We start from the raw sequence: 19,160 nt of genomic DNA, 5'->3' as shown, positions 1-19,160 counted from the left end.
AGCATAGTGCTGCACAAGACGGGCTGTGAGGTGACGATGGCTACGATATGGCACCGGAGTAGCCTGCGTCGTCTGTGTGGAAACAAAGAGCTGCATGAGCGCAGGTCTGTCTGTGGCGGCTGCTGTGAATCACACCCACGCGTCACCCATGCACTGCCTCTCATGATCTTCCAATTAGTGAGGCAGGCTCGCGACGCTTCGCTCTGTTTGGAACGTGCTGCACGAGACAGATTGTCTGCGCCAGCCAATATATCCCAAAATGAAAACATGTACAGATAGAGCTACGCTCAAATTTTGCATTAGGGAGTATCGTAATAATCGGTGAATCCCCCCCCCACCCCCAGATAGATTTGGAGTAAATATAGTAAGTGTGTGAATACTGTACAAATATTACAATTTTTTAAGCTTCTTTCCAAGCAGAGCTATGGTTGTGGCCACTGCAAGTTCATATTGCAGAGAGACCCTTTCACTATCGTGAATATGCTAGGCTAACTCGCTTCTTTTAAAAACTGCCTGCCTCCCCACCAACTGCCCTTGGACATGCTAAGGTCATCCAGGTGAAGTGAAATTACACGGGTATCATGAAAGGATCAAAAGGTGGCTTGCACTCCGTATTCCTTCATTGCAAGTGCTGTCATGACTTTGGGAGTGAAAGGCAGTTTTGTGCAACTTTAGCAATGTTTTTGATTGGGTCGTAATCCTCATTTATTGACCCTTTTGGCCCCTTTCCATGGAATACATAGAAGTGAGAGCATGTGCAGAAAGGGCAGGTCACTTTCACAATACTATCTTGCAGAAAGTAGTGTGAAAGCAACAAAAACAATTACGTAAGAACATGAAATATTAAAAGCAGACAAACACCAAAATACATATGCCTGTACACTTAAATAAAGGTAACATAGGTGATGAAAAATTAACAGATCAAAAGGGTGCTAACTGCTTGAAAACTGACAGGTTGTGTTCATTGATCATGAACTCAGGCAGTTCATTTCATTCTCTGAAGGCAACAGGTAATAAAAGCTCGTTAAAAGTAATACTTCAGCCCCTTAAGCAATGAATACTTAAGTGTTGAAAAGACGACACAATGTATAGGCTGGGGTTTGAAGAACAGTGTTACATAAGGTAGGAAAGGGAATAATACAGCTTACTAAAAATACATATTCAAGCTATTTTGAGATGCAGCGCCAATGGGGGAAAGGTCACGTGTGATTTTATGGCTGTGATGCTAAGCCAGGAATCGTATTCTGATGAGATAAACAGATCAACACAATTTAGATTTTTTCTAAAGGGTTAGATACATTTGATGCAGATACCAAATAGTCGTTTCGGCATATTGCCGTTTCATGTAGATTACTGTTTTGTAAGCTAACTTATGTTTTGTAAGCTAACAGCAGTTTTCATAGTTTCAGCTGCTACAATAACTGCAGCATATGCTAAATGAAGAAAGGTCTTACAATTTTTTGTGTATCCCCAATTCTGTGGTCATCAACATGTACTATGGTCATCGATGCTGATAACCACAGCATAATAAGCATATGTATCATGTAATCAGCCACCCAAGGGCTCAAGCGGCCATTATGCAAGAAGAACACCATATTGAAAGTTCACTAACACCTGCACACCTTCAAAAGTTGCCATAGTTGTCCTTTAAAGGGTGCATGACACGGTAATCAAACAATTTGTGGTTTCCCATGAGACATTGTAGCAGAGGGATTATTATGGCTGTACACAGACAAAAACTGGGCAGTAAAAGCACATTCCTGTCAAAAATATGAGCTGGAACTCGCTGGCTCAAAGCCCTGCCCTCTAACGCCCAACGCCATATTACTAAGCCATGTGTGACGTCATGCACTGCATGGAACCGAGCCATCTTCTGCTACAAAATCAGCCACCGCGCCATGTGAGGTCGGGGCACAGCTGCCGTTTCTTGCCGTATTTGCTCCAGATGCCGCGTGCCATGTCTTCGACACTGCCAACTTGGCATGACGAAGCAAGCGAGGAATCTTTGAGCAGCATATGCAGCGATGGTGTAGTATACACTGCGCATTTTGACTTCGACCTCATCCCCACCAGCTCAAGTGACGAAACACGGCCTCCAAGATTTGCACGTGCCGGCTGGCTTGTGCAAATCTCGATGGCCATGGACGAAGACCACGTGGTAAACATGGTTAACATAGATGGCGACATTAGCGTTGCGCTCAATGCTGCTGATGACTTTGAAATGAAATTGTGGGGTTTTACGTGCCAAAACCACTTTCTGATTATGAGGCACGCCGTAGTGGGGGACTCTGGAAATTTCGACCACCAGGGGTTCTTTAACGTGCACCTTAATCTAAGTACACGGGTGTTTTCGCATTTCGCCCCCATCGAAATGCGGCCGCCGTGGCCGGGATGCGATCCCGCGACCTCGTGCTCAGCAGCCTAACACCATAGCCACTGAGCAACCACGGCGGGTCTGATGACTTTCCACACTCTTGATATTTCATGTGTTCAGCCCTGCTTAGCCATTCGTTCACAGGAGGCAAAGTCTGCTGATGCTGCTCCGCACAATGCAAATTGTTAGGCAGGTAGATTGTTTGCTGGCATGCATTTCTCTAGGATCCATACTCAACAAAACTACGATATTGTTAAGCTGCCGCACGTTCCCACCAGTACTTCTTTTTTCCACTGTAGTTGCGTGCACCATATGTAAACAAATGCCCGCACACGTGTCCGCGGCGCAAGGATTTGGCGCGATGTACGCTTTGGCTGAACCTTCACTTGAACTTGCTTTATTGCCCCCGATATCGATAAAACAAATAGCAAGGCTAACATTTGGCCGGGGCGCTATCTACTGGATGGGCTGGTGCATGAACATGGTCGGCATCACGTTGGCCGTAGCTTCAACTTTTTCACGCGTATCCCAAACTAAATGAGCAGGCGTAAATCGTAGCTGTAGCTGTCTGGCATAAAGTGTTCCGAGAACAAAACAAAAGCGTCAGATGAACGCCAGTCCTTCCTGTCCACGTTCATCTTAGCAAGCTGTAATTATGCTTGACGGGCTCCTTGGGGAAACTGAAGAACGATATGGAACACTCCTTACTCCGTTTGCTCTGGCAGCCCACAGCACCAAATAGGCACCACTGAGGCATTGTTTCAGCCGCTGTAACTTGAACAATTCCAATGTCAAGCTGAACAAAGCAGGAGTTTCCCGCATGTGCGCATAGCTGACACACCAATTCTTCGCCAGAATATACAATATACAGCCGCTAGCTTGGCAGGCATGCAGCCTGTGATGTCATGGCTCAGGAGCGAGCCAGTGTTGCCCCACTGTTATGCCGTTCGAGTGTAATATCAAAAATTTAATGGCAAATTACGTGCTGGCTCAAATGCACTAAAATTTTGCCAACATGTTCTTGAACATACAAAGACTGTCTCACACAATACAGATTATGATCGAAAATTGGGTGACATGCCCCCTTTAAGCAGATGAGGATCATTATGGTGTTCTGTAGCTATATTTTCATAATCTGACACCATCATCTACTTGAAGGTGCAGGCATAACGGCATGCTTCTCAAGCAACAGGCCAAATCACCGGGGAGTGCTATTCAAGTGGAGTGACTACTTCACTCACAGCACAAGACTAAGCTACACTTCCAGAAGTCTAGTTGATGCTTCAAGTGGAAAAATATCAGCCAAATAAGTTTAACAAAAATCCACAAGGTAAGCAAGCAGGCAGAAAATTCATGTAGTCACAGCAAAAGGTTACACAAGCTTTTTTTATGCAGCTCATTTCATCATCATCATCATCATCAGCCCGGTTACGCCCACTGCAGGGCAAAGGCCTCTCCCATACTTCTCCAACAAGCCCGGTCATGTACTAATTGTGGCCATGTCGTCCCCGCAAACTTCTTAATCTCATCCGCCCACCTAACTTTCTGCCGCCCCCTGCTACGCTTCCCTTCCCTTGGAATCCAGTCCGTAACCCTTAATGACCATCGGTTATCTTCCCTCCTCATTACGTCCTGCCCATGCCCATTTCTTTTTCTTGATTTCAACTAGGATATCATTAACTCGCGTTTGTTCCCTCACCCGATCTGCTCTTTTCTTATCCCTTAACGTTACACCCATCATTCTTCTTTCCATAGCTCATTGCGTCGGCCTCAATTTAAGCAGAACCCTTTTCCTAAGCCTCCAGGTTTCTGCCCCGTACGTGAGTACTGGTAAGACACAGCTGTCATACACTTTTCTCTTGAGGGAGAATGGCAACCTGCTGTTCATGATCTGAGAATGCCTGCCAAATGCACCCCAGCTCATTCATATTCTTCTGATTATTTCCGTCTCATGATCCGGATCCGCCGTCATTACCTGCCCTAAGTAGATGTATTCCCTTACCACTTCCAGTGCCTCGCTACCTATCGTAAACTGCTGTTCTCTTCTGAGACTGTTAAACATTACTTCAGTTTTCTGCAGATTACTTTTAAGACCCACCCTTCTGCTTTGCCTCTCCAGGTCAGTGAGCATGCATTGCAGTTGGTCCCCTGAATTACTAAGCAAGGCAATATCATCAGCGAATCGCAAGTTACTACGGTATTCTCCATTAACTCTTATCCCCAATTCTTCCCAATCCAGGTCTCTGAATACGCTGTGAATAGCATTGAAGAGATCGTATCTCCCTGCCTGACGCCTTTCTTTATTGGGATTTTGTTGCTTTCTTTATGGAGGACTACGGTGGCTGTGGAACCGCTATAGTTATCTTTCAGTATTTTTACATACGGCTCGTCTACACCCTGATTCCGTAATGCCTCCATGACTGCTGAGGTTTCGACAGAATCAAACGCTTTCTCGTAATCAATGAAAGCTATATATAAGGGTTGGTTATATTCCGCACATTTCTCTATCACCTGATTGATAGTGTGAATATGGTCTATTGTTGAGTAGCCTTTACGGAATCCTGCCTGGTCCTTTGCTTGACAGAAGTCTAAGGTGTTCCTGATTCTATTTGCGATTACCTTAGTAAAGAGTTTGTAGGCAATTGACAGTAAGCTGATCGGTCTATAATTTTCAAGTCTTTGGCGTCCCCTTTCTTATGGATTAGGATTATGTTAGCGTTCTTCCAAGATTCCGGTATGCTCGAGGTCATGAGGCATTGCGTATACAGGGTGGCCAGTTTCTCTAGAACAATCTGCCCACCATCCTTCAACAAATCTGCTGTTACCTGATCCTCCCCAGCTGCCTTCCCCCTTTGCATAGCTCCCAAGGCTTTCTTTACTTCTTCCGGCGTTACCTGTGGGATTTAAAATTCCTCTAGACAATTCTCTCTTCCATTATCGTCGTGGGTGCCACTGGTACTGTATAAATCTCTATAGGACTCCTCAGCCACTTGAACTATCTCATCCATATTAGTAATGATATTGCCGGCTTTGTCTCTTAACGCATACATCCGATTCTTGCCAATTCCTAGTTTCTTCACTGCTTTTAGGCTTCCTCCGTTCGTGAGAGCATGTTCAATTCTATCCATATTATACTTCCTTATGTCAGCTGTCTTACGCTTGTTGATTAACTTCGAAAGTTCTGCCAGTTCTATTCTAGCTGTAGGGTTAGAGGCTTTCATACATTGGCGTTTCTTGATCAGATCTTTCGTCTCCTGCGATAGCTTACTGGTATCCTGTCTAACGGAGTTACCACCAACTTCTATTGCACACTCCTTAATGATGCCCACAAGATTGTCGTCCATTGCTTCAACACTAAGGTCCTCTTCCTGAGTTAAAGCCGAATACCTGTTCTGTAGCTTGATTTTTGTGTTCATATAGGAGGTTGTGGCCAAGTACTGCACCAGGGTGGCCAATCCTGCTCTGGTGAGGGAGTGTGTTACTGGTTCTGGTCACCGGGATTAGGCCACACTCCAGCCCTGTTTATGCAATTTTATCAACACGCGGATTTTTTTTTTTTAATCCGGTGGAAAATTGCGCGGCACCGGGATTCGAACCACGGACCTCTTGCACGCGAGGCGGGTGTTCTACCTCTACGCCACCGCTGCACCGCAGCTCATTTGGCTGATCCCAAAACTGCTTGCTTAGCAACAACACTACAAGCGAGAGGAAACAATAACTTGTCTCACCGCTTTCAGGTGAATAAAAAGTGGTGCCACCATCTTCGCTGCGCACATTCCCTCGGCCAACGGACGACGGAACAGGTGGGAAGGCATCATTGACTATACGTGCAAGCAGCTGCGAGGCCCGGTTCTCGCTAGGCACCACACGAAAATCCAAAAACCAGGCCTGCCCCCAGGGCAGCACGAATGATGTCACAAGAAGCAATACTCCAGCAAGGACACCAGAGTTCACTGCTAACTGGCCCTGCCAGTCATACAGGAAGGTCTTGCAGATGACAATGGCACCACTCAGTGTGGTCATGAGTGCGACAAGAAGCCAGTGTTTCGACCGAAACACAATGTATGCCAAAAGCAGCACCACAAAACGAAGGGCAGATAGCACCTGGAAAATGAGCAATGCAGGAAACAATATGACAAATCAGCCCTGCAGAAATCCACAATGTGTAAGAAGCTTTACAAAAGAGAAAAATTGTTATACACCTGATAGTAGCACAAATCTAAAACGGAAGTGAAATACAGGTTTCTAAGAAAGTTTCGTATTTGAAGAAAAATCTGGCCTGGTCCAAGAATCAAACCTGGGACCAAGACAAATTTAGCGATGCTTCCTTTCTCGGAAACTCACTGCATTTACTTTATAGCTTTTTGCCACTGTCACAAGAATTAAATTTTTCTTTTTCGTGAACGATATGCAATGCATGTCTTGTAGCACACATCACCTGGAAACTTCATAAACTGTGCATGCTCAGGTATCAAAAGGGCCTATAAGTTACACAACAAAGGAGAACTACATTTATGTCATTACTGAATGTTCCAATCTTACCCTATGGTGTGGAGTGGCTTTGATTAACATTTCTCAGACAAGGTAACATGTAGGAGCACAGGTTCAGCCAACTACCAATTCAGAAAAGAAAACTGTCGAGGTCAAAGGTGCCAATTTGGTCGGGGGTGCATGAGTGTGTAATGGGTACTTTGTCACTGCGATGCCCGAGGGCCTGTGTGCCTACCCAGGCTCCTCAGTCTATTTTATAGACTGAGGCGCAGAAGTGGTTGTCTCCCTGCTGCCCCACACCTTCAGGCACCACTGCTCATGGCTATTGCACACAAGCTGGAACCTATCAATGCACTAGTGTTTCCAGTTTTCGTTGCGCAAACATGCCGGTGCGTCATCTCCAGCAGGTCGCCAGGCAGAACAACAAGCCTCAGAGATCAAAACCATGGATCAGAAAAACGGCCTCTAAGCACCCTGTGCGTTTGCGCGTGAAGCCAGATCAACATCAACATCATTTCGGCACCGCGCCAGAGAGCGTTGTCTAGCCTGTGGCGTCGTGCAAGCAAGGAATCGCATCATGCCGAAGCTCACATAAAAAAAGACACCGTGTGCTCAGCATAGAAGAAACATTATACACCGTTCGTGCTATCAAACAGAACACGAAGAAATCAGCGCTGGCCTGCGACAGGTATTGACTGTTGACTACGGTGTGTGGCATTTGTAATGCGAAGCAGTTTCTCGGCAACACTGCTGCAACCGCGAAGAGATGTTGGCTATAAGGTTCAACTTTTCAGCATCGTTGCCTCTGTTGTTGTCAAAGTGTCGCCTAGAAACAGTGATGAGGACGACACGGAAAGCGACAGCACGGGCGATTCAGCCCCGACAGTGGCAGAAGCTGCACGTTACGTCAGCCTCATGAATGCAATCGTTGCGAGGAGAACAGCAGCACGCAATGAAGAAGGCGTCCCACGACATCTGCTGTGCTACCACACCCGTGCACGAAGAATATGCAACGCCAACAAGGAATCTGCCATGCGAGTGTTTGCCGTAAAGAGGGGGCAGGCTGAAAAGCTGGCTCGCAGCTTCAGTAAGTTTGAGGCCACGGTCGTTGCTGTTAGGCTGCCGCAGCATCAAACGAAAATAACACTTTTGTCGAGCGAAGTGAATAAATACTGAATGTTTTTTTTTGTTTTTTCAATTTCCTCCCACTCTCTTTGAGTTCCGTTTCTGACAGGTAAGTGGGCGATCTCGTGCTATTTTCGTTAAGCAGTGCTACCGTTGAGTAGTACCTTTTCCGAGCTCGGGCCAACTACAGTTTAACGAGGTTTCACTGTACTGGCTTAGCAGGAAAACTGGGTTTTACTTCAGCGAAAGCTACTATAACTGCAAGCTAAAATTTGCTCTTCGAGTTGTTTTTTTTTTCATTAATTCTTATAGGTCACTAAGAAGGAATAGAACATTTTTTGTAGTTGTGAAAACGTCACTTAAATTGTGTTTAAAGTAATGAGATTCACTGTGTGTGTCTGGACCCTGGCTGTGTGCTACATGTTGCTGCCCAATAGTATCTTGTGATGACAAGCTCTGATCACAGTGTGGGCTAGTATAATTTTTTTGAAACTTTCCATTTACAGCCATGTCAGCTTTGACGACACGCCTAGCTAAGTCCAGTTAGAGAAGCATTGAGCTTTTGTAATGCCATTATTTTTTGGAGTTTAGTATCACTAAAGAATCTCTTCCATAAGCAACATGGAATAATAAGAATAAAGATTTAGTGAAAGTTCAAAATGCATGTATAGCTGTGTCTGAACTTAGCTGCAAAACATGCAATCCTATATGCAGAAACAGTTTCTATAAACATAAGCACTACTTTTGTAGACATCAAAGTATGTACTTACAGACATATCAAACAAGGATGTTGAAATTCCATATCCAAGGATTTCTTTCTCATAAACTAGTTTGACTGACTTGTACTGCAGCTGAAATATAAGCACACAAACAATAGTTCACAATGGCACAGCCAGGAACTGGGCCCACAACTTCACTGCCAAGCAAGGTTGTCATTCAGCCGATTGAGTAATATGATTAAAATATACATTTAGGATATGTTACAAAAACCAAGTTAGTTTAACAAGCCTAAGAATAACACAGGCAAACTCATTGGAAACAAGAAACCAAATGCAGAAATGGGACACAGTTGACCAGCATGAAGGTACAATAAAACCTTCTTGATACGCTCCTGTTGTATTTCCCCTGCTTTTATGCTCCAAAGCACCAGTACCTTTTAGCTTCGATAGGAGCATGCGCATTAGCTTCTCGTTGGTTAGATTTCTATTCCCAGTTGCTGCAACCAAAAGCTACTGCAGTACACCATCGTCCATCAGTGGCACCTACGTGGATCTCCCCGTCTCACCACAGAAAATGGTCATTTCCAGCATCTGCCATGTGGCACAGAAGGATCGCAACTGCCGTGTTCAGATCGTAACTAGTCACCGATCTCAACACAGCCAACACGTCAAGAGGACATGGACAAAGGCCGAAGGGTTAGCCCCACATCCACGCTGGCGCACAATGTCTTATAAGCTTCCATACCTCACCCAGTTATTTCAATCTACAACACAGCGAGGGAACTAAAGAAAAAGTATTCGAAAAGAGGCTGTTATTAAAGATTCGATCCAACCACTAGATGAAAATTACAAACTTCATTTACAACGATTCTTCGACCGTACTAAAAAGTGTTTAATGCTCAACCTATCTGCCAGTTAATAACAAACTTTACTGAGAATGTTTTCAACAGTTTATTGGCTTCCTATTCAACTACAAATAAGGTGTGGTCGGAGAGTAGGTTTTTGTCTCATCAGTAATGCTAGTGCAAGTGTCTTCTGGTGCTTTGTTTTCCTGGACAATACGTCTAACACGGTCCCCCAAAAAAGATCAATCAATGGGGTTCTGTTGTATTTTTAAATACAAAATGCCATTCTGCAATGATTCATCTAGTTATATCAAAATTTGTGAGGTTTTAAATGGATCATACTTTCATCCATTAAATACAACTGACAAGTTTGTCAGATATGCCATTTGTTATCTGCCCGCCCGGTGGTGTTTTTGAAGGTTTATATTAGATTTTCTTAAACAAACTGCTGATGAGAGCCAGCGTACTATCCTGGTGTTTCTGTTCTCTGTCTGCGTCCCTGGTGCTGTTTTATAATTGTGTATTTTTTTTTCACAGGCACCACAGGATTATGAAACTTTCTGTAATTTGGCTTGTTCCATGAATGTCGAAACCTAACTGGTTAACACATTACAAGGCCACTGGTAGCTTGTGAATTAACAAAGGACAGTGCAAAACAACATGCTATATGCACTGCTAGTACATCAATGTACACAATCAACAAAAAGTGAAACATGCTTTGACTGCACGACCTTGTATGTATTCTTGATTATGCATAGGAAATCTTTTCACTTAGATAGCTCAAGGCAAAAGTTGTGAGGTGCGTACCACACGAGGCCATTGGCCCCAGATACCCTGTACATGTCAGAATTGGTCAAAGCAGACCTGTGACCTTCCATGTGTCAATCTTCTTGCCTTGACCTATTCTTTAGCAGTGTTTCAACTCGGAGATGTGCATATTGCTTGGATATTTATTCCCGCAGCACGAACTTCACCCCACTATGGGACATAGTACAGAATCTGTGTTCTCTTACTGTGTTCTGTTCATTTCTAGCTTGCTGTGGCTGCCATCTCCTACCATGCCTTGCTCTAGAATTTCATCAGCATTTGTACTGCCACTGAGCTAGCAGGGCGATGCCCACTCCCTTGAGAGAACAAATTTTACAAAACATAGAGAGTGCCACTCACCATTGCACAGAGAATCCAGAGGAAGGAACAGAAACAGACATCAAACGTTGCCAGTAAGGCAAAGAACCTCCGCACGGGAGAGATCTTTTTCCCCACAGAAGCCCCCACTTTGAGCGCCTCGGCTGGCACTTCATCCTCCAGGTTAATGGAGCCATAGTGAATCCAGTGGGGCTCCGGCCTTGGGCAGCCAGCATCATGGGACGAATTCCCTGCCCCCATTCAGACTTCTTGGTCCACAGCCAGTGCTTATCACCTGGCACCAGAGCCACTGGAAGATAGCGAGATCATTGCTGTATGACAGGTCTTGACTGGCTGGCAGTAAATGCACTACATTTAAATGTATGTTGATACTGTGATTCCATTATGCTTGAGTACATTGGTATGTGGTATCAGGTATCTGGTACTACAACAGGATCTTGACAAAATCACTTTCTGGTGGACGCAGTGAACAAGGCTTCCGTAGGGAAGACGAAACGTCTTTTAGATTTATTCCTTTTTTAGTACTTCTTTTTGTCGGTGTCTGTCGTTTTATTGCTTCATGCTTCATCCCGACCAGACGGGCTTCCGTCGAACCCTCGGCTTCAAATGAGTTAACACTGACAAATACAAACTAATGATGTTCAGCCAAAAGCAGTCAAACTACTTACACATACTCTCTTAACAATAACTCTATATTGGTAACGCCCAACTACAGGTACCTTGGTATTAACTTCACTTCTAATCTTTCCTGGTCAACACACATTGAAAAAACTACTGCCATGGCATCACGCACACTATAGGGTACCTGAAACGTAATCATGCAGCACCTTCCATGAAACGGAAACTAGCGTACCAGATTTGTTCATCCACAACTCGAATATGCATCATCCATCTGATCACCTCACCAAGTTACCGTACTTACGCGATTGTAAGTCGACCCCTATTTTTAAGTTTGAAAATCTGAAGTGGGGGGTCGACTTACAATCGAAACCAAAACATGGCACTGCCAAAAAAGCAAGACCAAAGGGAGCTACAACGTAGTTACAATTTTATGTTTGCACTATCCCACGTGTTTGTTCGCTTTTCAGAAGGGTTTCTCAACATTTTTGAGAGTTTTACAGTGCACACAACACTCATGAGGGGGTGTCAATAGTTCATGGAAGCGCCGCTGTTCCATTCGCGGCGGCACCCTCAGAACGGCGGCGCTTGCGGGGAGTATCGGTAGTTCATGGAAGAGCAGACACTGCTCGTAAAGCCCCTTAAACTTCGTAAAGTAGAGCCACGCTTTGAAGAATGCCACCTCCTCCTTGCGCGCTCTGGCCGAGGCCGACGCTGCGTCGCTATTGGCCTAATAGCATCACATGGGCCCTCGCACCGTCCATCAGCGCAACTTTTGCTCGAGAAGAGTCTACGGAGTGGCAAGGAGCAGAGAGTTTCCTACAAAAATTACTAGAGGGAACTCTGGCACTGCAGTTGTTGTCCTACCATGGAAATGATGGGAAGTACATGGATTTGTCTGATCTTCGTGCTTGTGGATTCAGACGTTATTATTATGGCTTTGCATATTACGCTATATAAATCTTATTGCCGTAAGTTTCGGCGCAATCTATATTCCTCGAAGTGCAGAAGACGCCGGGAATGCGTACAATTGCTATTAATTGCAACGATTGAGCTTGTCCAGGTGGCCAAATCGAAATGCGCCAAGCGTCTCAAGGCACTGGCATGCCCGCGATAAAGTCATATGGGCATTTCATTCGCTTGCCGATACATGCGTCCGTGGCTTAATGGTTTCAATATCAGGCTTCTGTGCTAGAGTCCCTGTGTTCGAATCCTGCCGCCGGGCAATTTTAATGATGTTTATTTAATTATTACGCAATACACTGTTGAAAATGACAAGTTTACAAAGTCACAAAGCCAATTGAAGCCAAAAGGACAAAGTTTACACAAATCCATGTACTTCCCATAATTCCCATGCTAGCTCAACCACTCCCATTGCAGCTCCCGTAGACACTAGCGCCAGAGCTCCCTCTAGTAATTTTTGTAGGAAACTCTATGGCAAGGAGCGCACGTTGGCGCCATTGCTACGCTCGAGCAGTGTAGGCGGCGCCACGGTCGAGGAGGGAGCATAAAAGAGAGGAGAAACGAGGAGGAGTGAAGGCGGAGGAGGAGAGTGTCACTACTTTACGAAGTTTAAGGGGCTTTAACCGCTCGCGAGTTTCTCTTAGCCTGTTGCGCTTAGCTTTCTGATGAAAAGCATTGGTTTGACGCGTTCCACTTGAATGCTGGCTACGTGCTACTTCTAGTCTTCCTCAGTCGTCATGAGTGCTCCAGGCCCACTAATCATTTGGCACTCGTTCACAGCAGCATTCAAGAGGGCTGCCATCCTTTACGCCGAAGAAACAAATCACCACGCAGCGGGCCGCAAGTTCGATGTTCCTGAATGCGTGGTGCGAGAGTGGCGACTGCAGCGAAGCGAAATTTTCACCTGTGACGGCAAGTGAGGAATTTTCCAGGTGCCGAAGCCTGGACGCTTTCCGGAGCTGTAGGCTAAGCTTGCGGCGTACGTTCCTGAAATGCGCAATCGGTCCCTGCCAGTGAAGTGCGACATGGTCATGATACAAGCCCGGATCTTCGCCTTTTAAGGACCTGCTCCGCCGTGAGTACAACGAGTGGCTGGTGGCAGAAGACCATGGAATTACGCCAACCGGACCTGTCAAGAGAGCCTCCCTGACGGCTGCGTGTGGTTGGGTGCATTCGGCGTGGGCTGCTGTTCCACAAGATGTCGTGGTGCGGTCGTTTGCCAAATGTGAAATTTCGCGGGACGACGACGCGCTGTGGGATCGTAGCAACGATGATGATAGCAGCACTAGTGAAGACAAGTAGTCCAGTGAGCATGTCAGCTACTAATAAATTTTCGTTATCGAATGCGCCCTTGGGTATGCTCTCTTTTTTTTTTTTTTCCTGTCACGCGATATGGGGGGGGTCGACTTACATTTGAGTCGACTTACAATCGTGTAAATACGGTATCTAATCAACTTACTGGAATCTGCAAAACTGCGCTGCACATTTCATTGCTCGAGGCTACAACCGACACTCCAGTGTGACTAACATGAAGACTTCATTATCACCATCGTCCTTGGAATCACGTAGGAAGATAACCTCTCTATTTATTGCATAAAATAGTCTACAGCACGCAATCAAATACCTTGCCACTATCAAAACCACATTACATATCTCGCAGGCTTCATAATCAACACAGTTTTATTCGTCTTTTCGGCTGAACCGAAGCCTTTAACACATCTACGCTTCCACGTCCAATGGAATGACCTCCCTGATGTCGTCTGTATTCATGACCATGTGGCATTTAGAAATAATGTACTAACCATCTATGACTGTTTTTGCTAACCATATGATCACTTGAAATCATGTTTATAGATTTTACAGGGATATCATGTAGGCCCACTTAATTTTCCATAAAATCTACCAAGTATTTTATTATTACAATGTTACATAACATCTACTACATTTTACCATTTATAATACCCGGTTCTTGAATTTCTTTTGTTTGTTTTCGTGTTCTTGCTAAAAATTATCGTCTAGTCCCCCTTACATAATACTCCTACACAGAGCCTGTGAGGTGGTATTTGTAAATAAATAAGTAAAGCACACAACATCCTGATTTGCACAACTCAAAGTGTGCTCTTGTGTCTACATAAAATTTTTGCATACTGAGCTTTCACACAAGCATGCTAATGTCTTTGCCTTCAAAACAGGGATGGTAATTCCTGTGTGCTTATGGTTTTCTAGTACACATTGTGATAGGAACGAATAGGAATAATGGCCTGTGTATGTGTGTGTGTACGTGTTCTTTCCATTTTTGGCCTTCTATTCTTTGCAAAATGTTTTTCATGCCACTTTTTAAAAATTAAACACCCCTTAGCTCATCTAACTTTCCATAATGCTAGTGGCTAGGCTAACTTATCCCGTGCATTCGCTGGCATTATAGTGTACCGAGACAAACCCGCAAGTAAAGAACAAGCTATGTTCAGCAGGCACAAAGGCATCAGAGTCAAGCGGAAGAAAAATCAACATGGGGACAACCACACAACATATTAGTTACGAAGTGAGCTCCACAATATTTGAAGTCAATGGAAGCAGCCATGTGGAAATAACTTTACAGTAATATCCCATGTCATTGCCCATTCCCCACCATTAAGAGGTATAACTGTGAAAAAAAGGTTATGGGCATTGTATTGGTGTACAAGCAGGATAGGTATATAAAGTGGAGCATGAAGAATTACCAAATGTGAGTGATAAAAGGTACACTTTGTAGACGTTTGCCAATGGCACACAATGAGTCCTTAGGATTTAGCTATCCCTATCTAATCTGCCACATGTAGCTGACAGCGCCCTATGTCACATGCATGTGTGAACCCGCAAATAATAATGCACCCTACATGTTTAGCTGTTTTTGTGAGCACAGGCAAAAAGAAAATACAAAATGCCACCACTAGGACCATTGCTTGTAATGTGCAGATGTAACTGTGCCAGTGCATCTATGAGGCGCATGAGGCTTCCAACAGCTCATTTCTTGGGGTAGTCTGTCGAAATTAAACCTTGCGAAAAGGGGAAGCAGGCGATGCCTTGGAAGATATTACATTATGCACAGTGTCAGTGCAATCTGTTGGCACTTTTAGCAGACTGTGAGAGACGTCTGAAAAATCAGGTAAAGTGATGATACCAGACTTGTAGTGAGCGATGTATAAGGGTGGCTAAATGATATGAATGCTCACTGCTGCACACATAGCATTCTTGTTCATTATTTTTCTTGTATGGTATATACATGCAACAGCCAAATCACCAAGTGATTACATGGTAAAATATAAAAGCAACATTTTGGCTCCTATCAACAATGTTTCTGTGTGAGAGACAAAATGTTTGGTTAATCTGTTTGTGGTCAACATTGTCACTTTTATCGGCCACTGCACTTTATTGCAACCAAATAGGCTTACGTCAAACCTCGAACTTCCAAGTCATTAATTCTGCACATTGCCTAGCAAGAGGCTTACCAGGAAAAGCCTGACACTGAAAGTGTTCACAGTGTGGGATCAGGTATTCAAATAATCAAATAAAATATGAAAGGTTGATCCAACATGCAAGGCCCTATCTTGAATATTGCATCTTACTTTGCTTTAATATTACAGCTTACCCAAATACAACATATTAAACAATACAGCTGGCGAAACAAACTGGGAAACTTTCTTTTCACTAAAAATGACAAAGACAAGCAAAAAAACAATAAGCACGAGATTTATTGACGGCAGCTCAGGGTTGTTGAATGGCAGTGGGCAGTATCGTGCATAAGATCTTGTTCAGTTCTGCAGCTTAATATGTATCCGCTCATGGAATAAAAGCTACATTTTCGTTGTCATAGATTAACATCAAAGCTCCATCCATTTACTCAGCCTGCTGATAAGTACATCAAAGGAAAAGGAAGTCATACCTTTGCATTGTGAAACTAGAATCTTGGTCCCTGCATTCTTTCACCTGTGGATAACAAAAGTTATCAGTAAGAGCAAGCTACATACGCCAAAAATAAGACTGATAAGGTGCTTTTGAATGCACACAACCTTGTCTGTATCAATGTGCTTTCATTTAAAGGATGCAATCACACGTACATTATCATTCGCGATGAAGATTACTACAGCAGCACATCCTACATGTAATGAAAGTAGGGGTGAACAGGAAGGCGGATAACTACATTATTGAATATGAAATGCTGATAACTTTTCCAATAATTTGGGAAATTTTAGGCTATGACTATGTTGCTGTTCCTTCCTTTTTTTTTTTTTTGCAAAAATACTCCATCATTGTTTTACCATTACTGGAGATTTGGGTATATTTAATGACAACTTGACATGCCAGTTGCTCATGGTTGAACAACTCTAAACGTGGATGAGTGGAGAAAGGTAGGAAAAATGACAAGAAAGTAGTTCTAGACATGACTTGCATTTTCTTCGTTCCTGTGACATCACCATAAAATACGACCGACAGCGTCAGCATGTCATCCATGTGAGCGAATCTATACGATGAAAGACTACATGAGGTTTTGACAACTTGATCCACGATAAACGGACACCACATTTAACCTGGAATAGCAGCTTGGGCTTGTTGTTTTTCCATCCTGGTGTTAACAGCGCAAAACGTAGACGGGACACGAGACGAGAAAACACCACAACCGCTGTCAGCGCTTGTAGTGTCTTTTCGTCTCGTGTCCTGTCTACGTTTTGCGCTGTTAACACCAGGCGCATTTAACCTGACACCGCCCACAGATACGTATTCCCTCATGCCCTCTGAAAACACCGTAAAAGATTATCAAATGATACTGAATAAGAAGACAAAGCGACAGCTTGTGAAAGTAGTATAATCACATGCTTGTGGCTCTGACAAAGCATGTTGCTGAAGGTGCCGGTTTCTGACAAGGCATGGTTAAAAAGAAAACAAGTCACAAGCGCTTAATGGAATGTCACCAGTCTATCCTAGCTTTTCCAGGCATATTGAGGATGACAAACATACATTCTGCTGAGTCTAATTTTAAACATAGGGCAGAGACAAATAAAAGCAAGCTTAAAGTTGCATGCTGAGCCATTCGAATGAGCTGCACTTCGCGCGGAGCACACAGACGTTGGCATGACAAACTTACGTCCTTCAATAGTAAATTTGGCACAGGCGTCGTCCGTTCCAGCACTTAAGGCAAACTCACGCTTATTTTCAGTACCATAGCGGCTCCGAATTTTGTGATAAGCTGACAAGCAGTCATTCCGCCTGTTTACATTTCTGCGCCGTCTGGCGGACCGACCGACAGACGCAAGGCGGGTATGGCGATACAGCTGACGCGGCTGTCTGCTTTCGCGAGCTGCAAACCACTGCAAAATTCGTCTTTTTGTCAATAGTAACCAAAAGGAAAATAAGTACGGCCACAAAAGAACACTTACGCTAAACATAAAGCTCTCAAACCATGCTTATAAAGTCTCTTTCACTCAGATTCACTCAAATTGAGTACCAAGCTTTGAACTTTCGGTTTCGAGTCAATAGTAACCTTAGCTGGGCGCGTTTTTCGAAAGATTTTTATACCGGCGTCCCACAGCTACTTTCGGTCGCGATCATGCGCGATCCGGATCAAAATTGTCGACCGTGATTTGCTCCCTCGCGCAGCTTGCGCAAAGGAACCAATCGTGATCGAGAAATTTGATCCGGATAGGGCTTGATCGCGATCAAAAGTGCGCCGTGTGGCACCCGATTGCCACTTTTATGTTTTCTTTAGTATAAATAACCTGGAAAACAAGCTTTGACGAACGAAGTATGTTCGCAGAGCCAATGCTGCGAAAATATGACTGAATGTATTGCTGGGTCATGCGCCTTACGCTCGTACGTGTTCCTACAAACTCAGGCTCTACTAATGTGAGCGTCGTCTTCATTCTCCAGTTCTTCGAAGTCCCGGAATAAGGAGCCCCGGTGCTGACGACACAACAAGAATGCGGGCACGCAGAGGCCAGAATTGGGAGTGCACCACAGCATGTCTGAACCATGAGCGACTGCTTCAACCACGTGCTCTGTAACGTTACATAATTTTGGAGCAAGGCAATTTGTCATCAGCAGTCGTTGTCACGTACGGCACTAATGTGCAACGCATAACTGCAAGGTTGTGTCTTCCTTGGTCAGGTGCTCCGCAGCTGCTGGGGACTGAGGATCAACCAATGGCCCTCAGTCCCCAGCCGCTGCAGAGCACCTGACCAAAGGGGCGGTCAGACCTGTAACGCAGCAGAGGGTGCTAAGAATCTCTGGACCCGCACATGCCACCATTGGAAACTGACCCTGGCAACCTTTAAGAACCAAACTCTGTCGAGTGAAGCTAGCTTAACAGGACTCTTTGAGGAACTATCAGAAGTTATTTGGGTTATTTAATTATTGGCCTTAGTGAGATTAGAAGAACTGGTGAGGCTTATACAGTGCTGACTAACAGCCATGTCCTCTGCTATAGAAGTCTCCAAGATAAGAATCAATACGGGGTAGGATTCCTAATCCATAAGGACATAGCGCGCAACATTGACGAATTCTACAGTGTTGATGAGAGGGTAGTAGTAGTCGTAATCAAACTTAATAAGAGGTATAGATTAAAGGTAGTGCAAGCCTACGTTCCAACATCTACTAATGATGACGATGAAGTAGATAAGTTTTATGAAGACGTTGAATTAGCGATGAGAAAAGTGCAAATGTGACTTCAACGCAAAAGTGGGGAAAAAAGCAGGCTGCTGAACAAGCAGTTGGCAACTACGGCGTCGATTCTAGGAACGCTACAGGAGATATGCTGGTAGAATTCGCAGAAAGAAATAAACTTCGAATAATGAAGACTTTCTTCAGGAAGCGTAGCATCATAAAGTGGACCTGGAAACGTTCTAA

The 19,160-nt window shown here is 44.4% G+C and overlaps 1 protein-coding gene across 3 annotated transcripts in view; it reads right to left on the bottom strand.

Annotated features, from left to right (window-relative positions):
* The window catches only part of Start1 (Steroidogenic acute regulatory protein-like), a 46,571-nt gene extending 29,009 nt beyond the window's left edge, over positions 1-17,562 (bottom strand). The window contains exons 1-6 of one of the 3 annotated variants that reach the window (XM_072288482.1): positions 17,404-17,561; positions 16,711-16,782; positions 16,204-16,247; positions 10,722-10,989; positions 8,761-8,841; positions 6,103-6,478 (exon numbers count right to left, since the gene is read on the bottom strand). In XM_072288482.1, the coding sequence (XP_072144583.1) occupies positions 6,103-6,478; positions 8,761-8,841; positions 10,722-10,940 (676 nt within the window). In that variant the 5' untranslated portion in view covers positions 10,941-10,989; positions 16,204-16,247; positions 16,711-16,782; positions 17,404-17,561. Of the gene's footprint in view, positions 1-6,102; positions 6,479-8,760; positions 8,842-10,721; positions 10,990-16,203; positions 16,248-16,710; positions 16,783-17,403 lie in introns of all 3 variants that reach the window. The other 2 variants (XM_055071465.2, XM_050179489.3) reach the window with 2 other exon arrangements.
* Positions 17,563-19,160: the final 1,598 nt, after the last annotated feature.

This window comes from Dermacentor andersoni, chromosome 5 (genome assembly GCF_023375885.2).
Source record: "Dermacentor andersoni chromosome 5, qqDerAnde1_hic_scaffold, whole genome shotgun sequence".
NCBI classification, from domain to species: domain Eukaryota; kingdom Metazoa; phylum Arthropoda; class Arachnida; order Ixodida; family Ixodidae; genus Dermacentor; species Dermacentor andersoni.
This window is presented reverse-complemented; position numbering and strand designations above follow the sequence as displayed.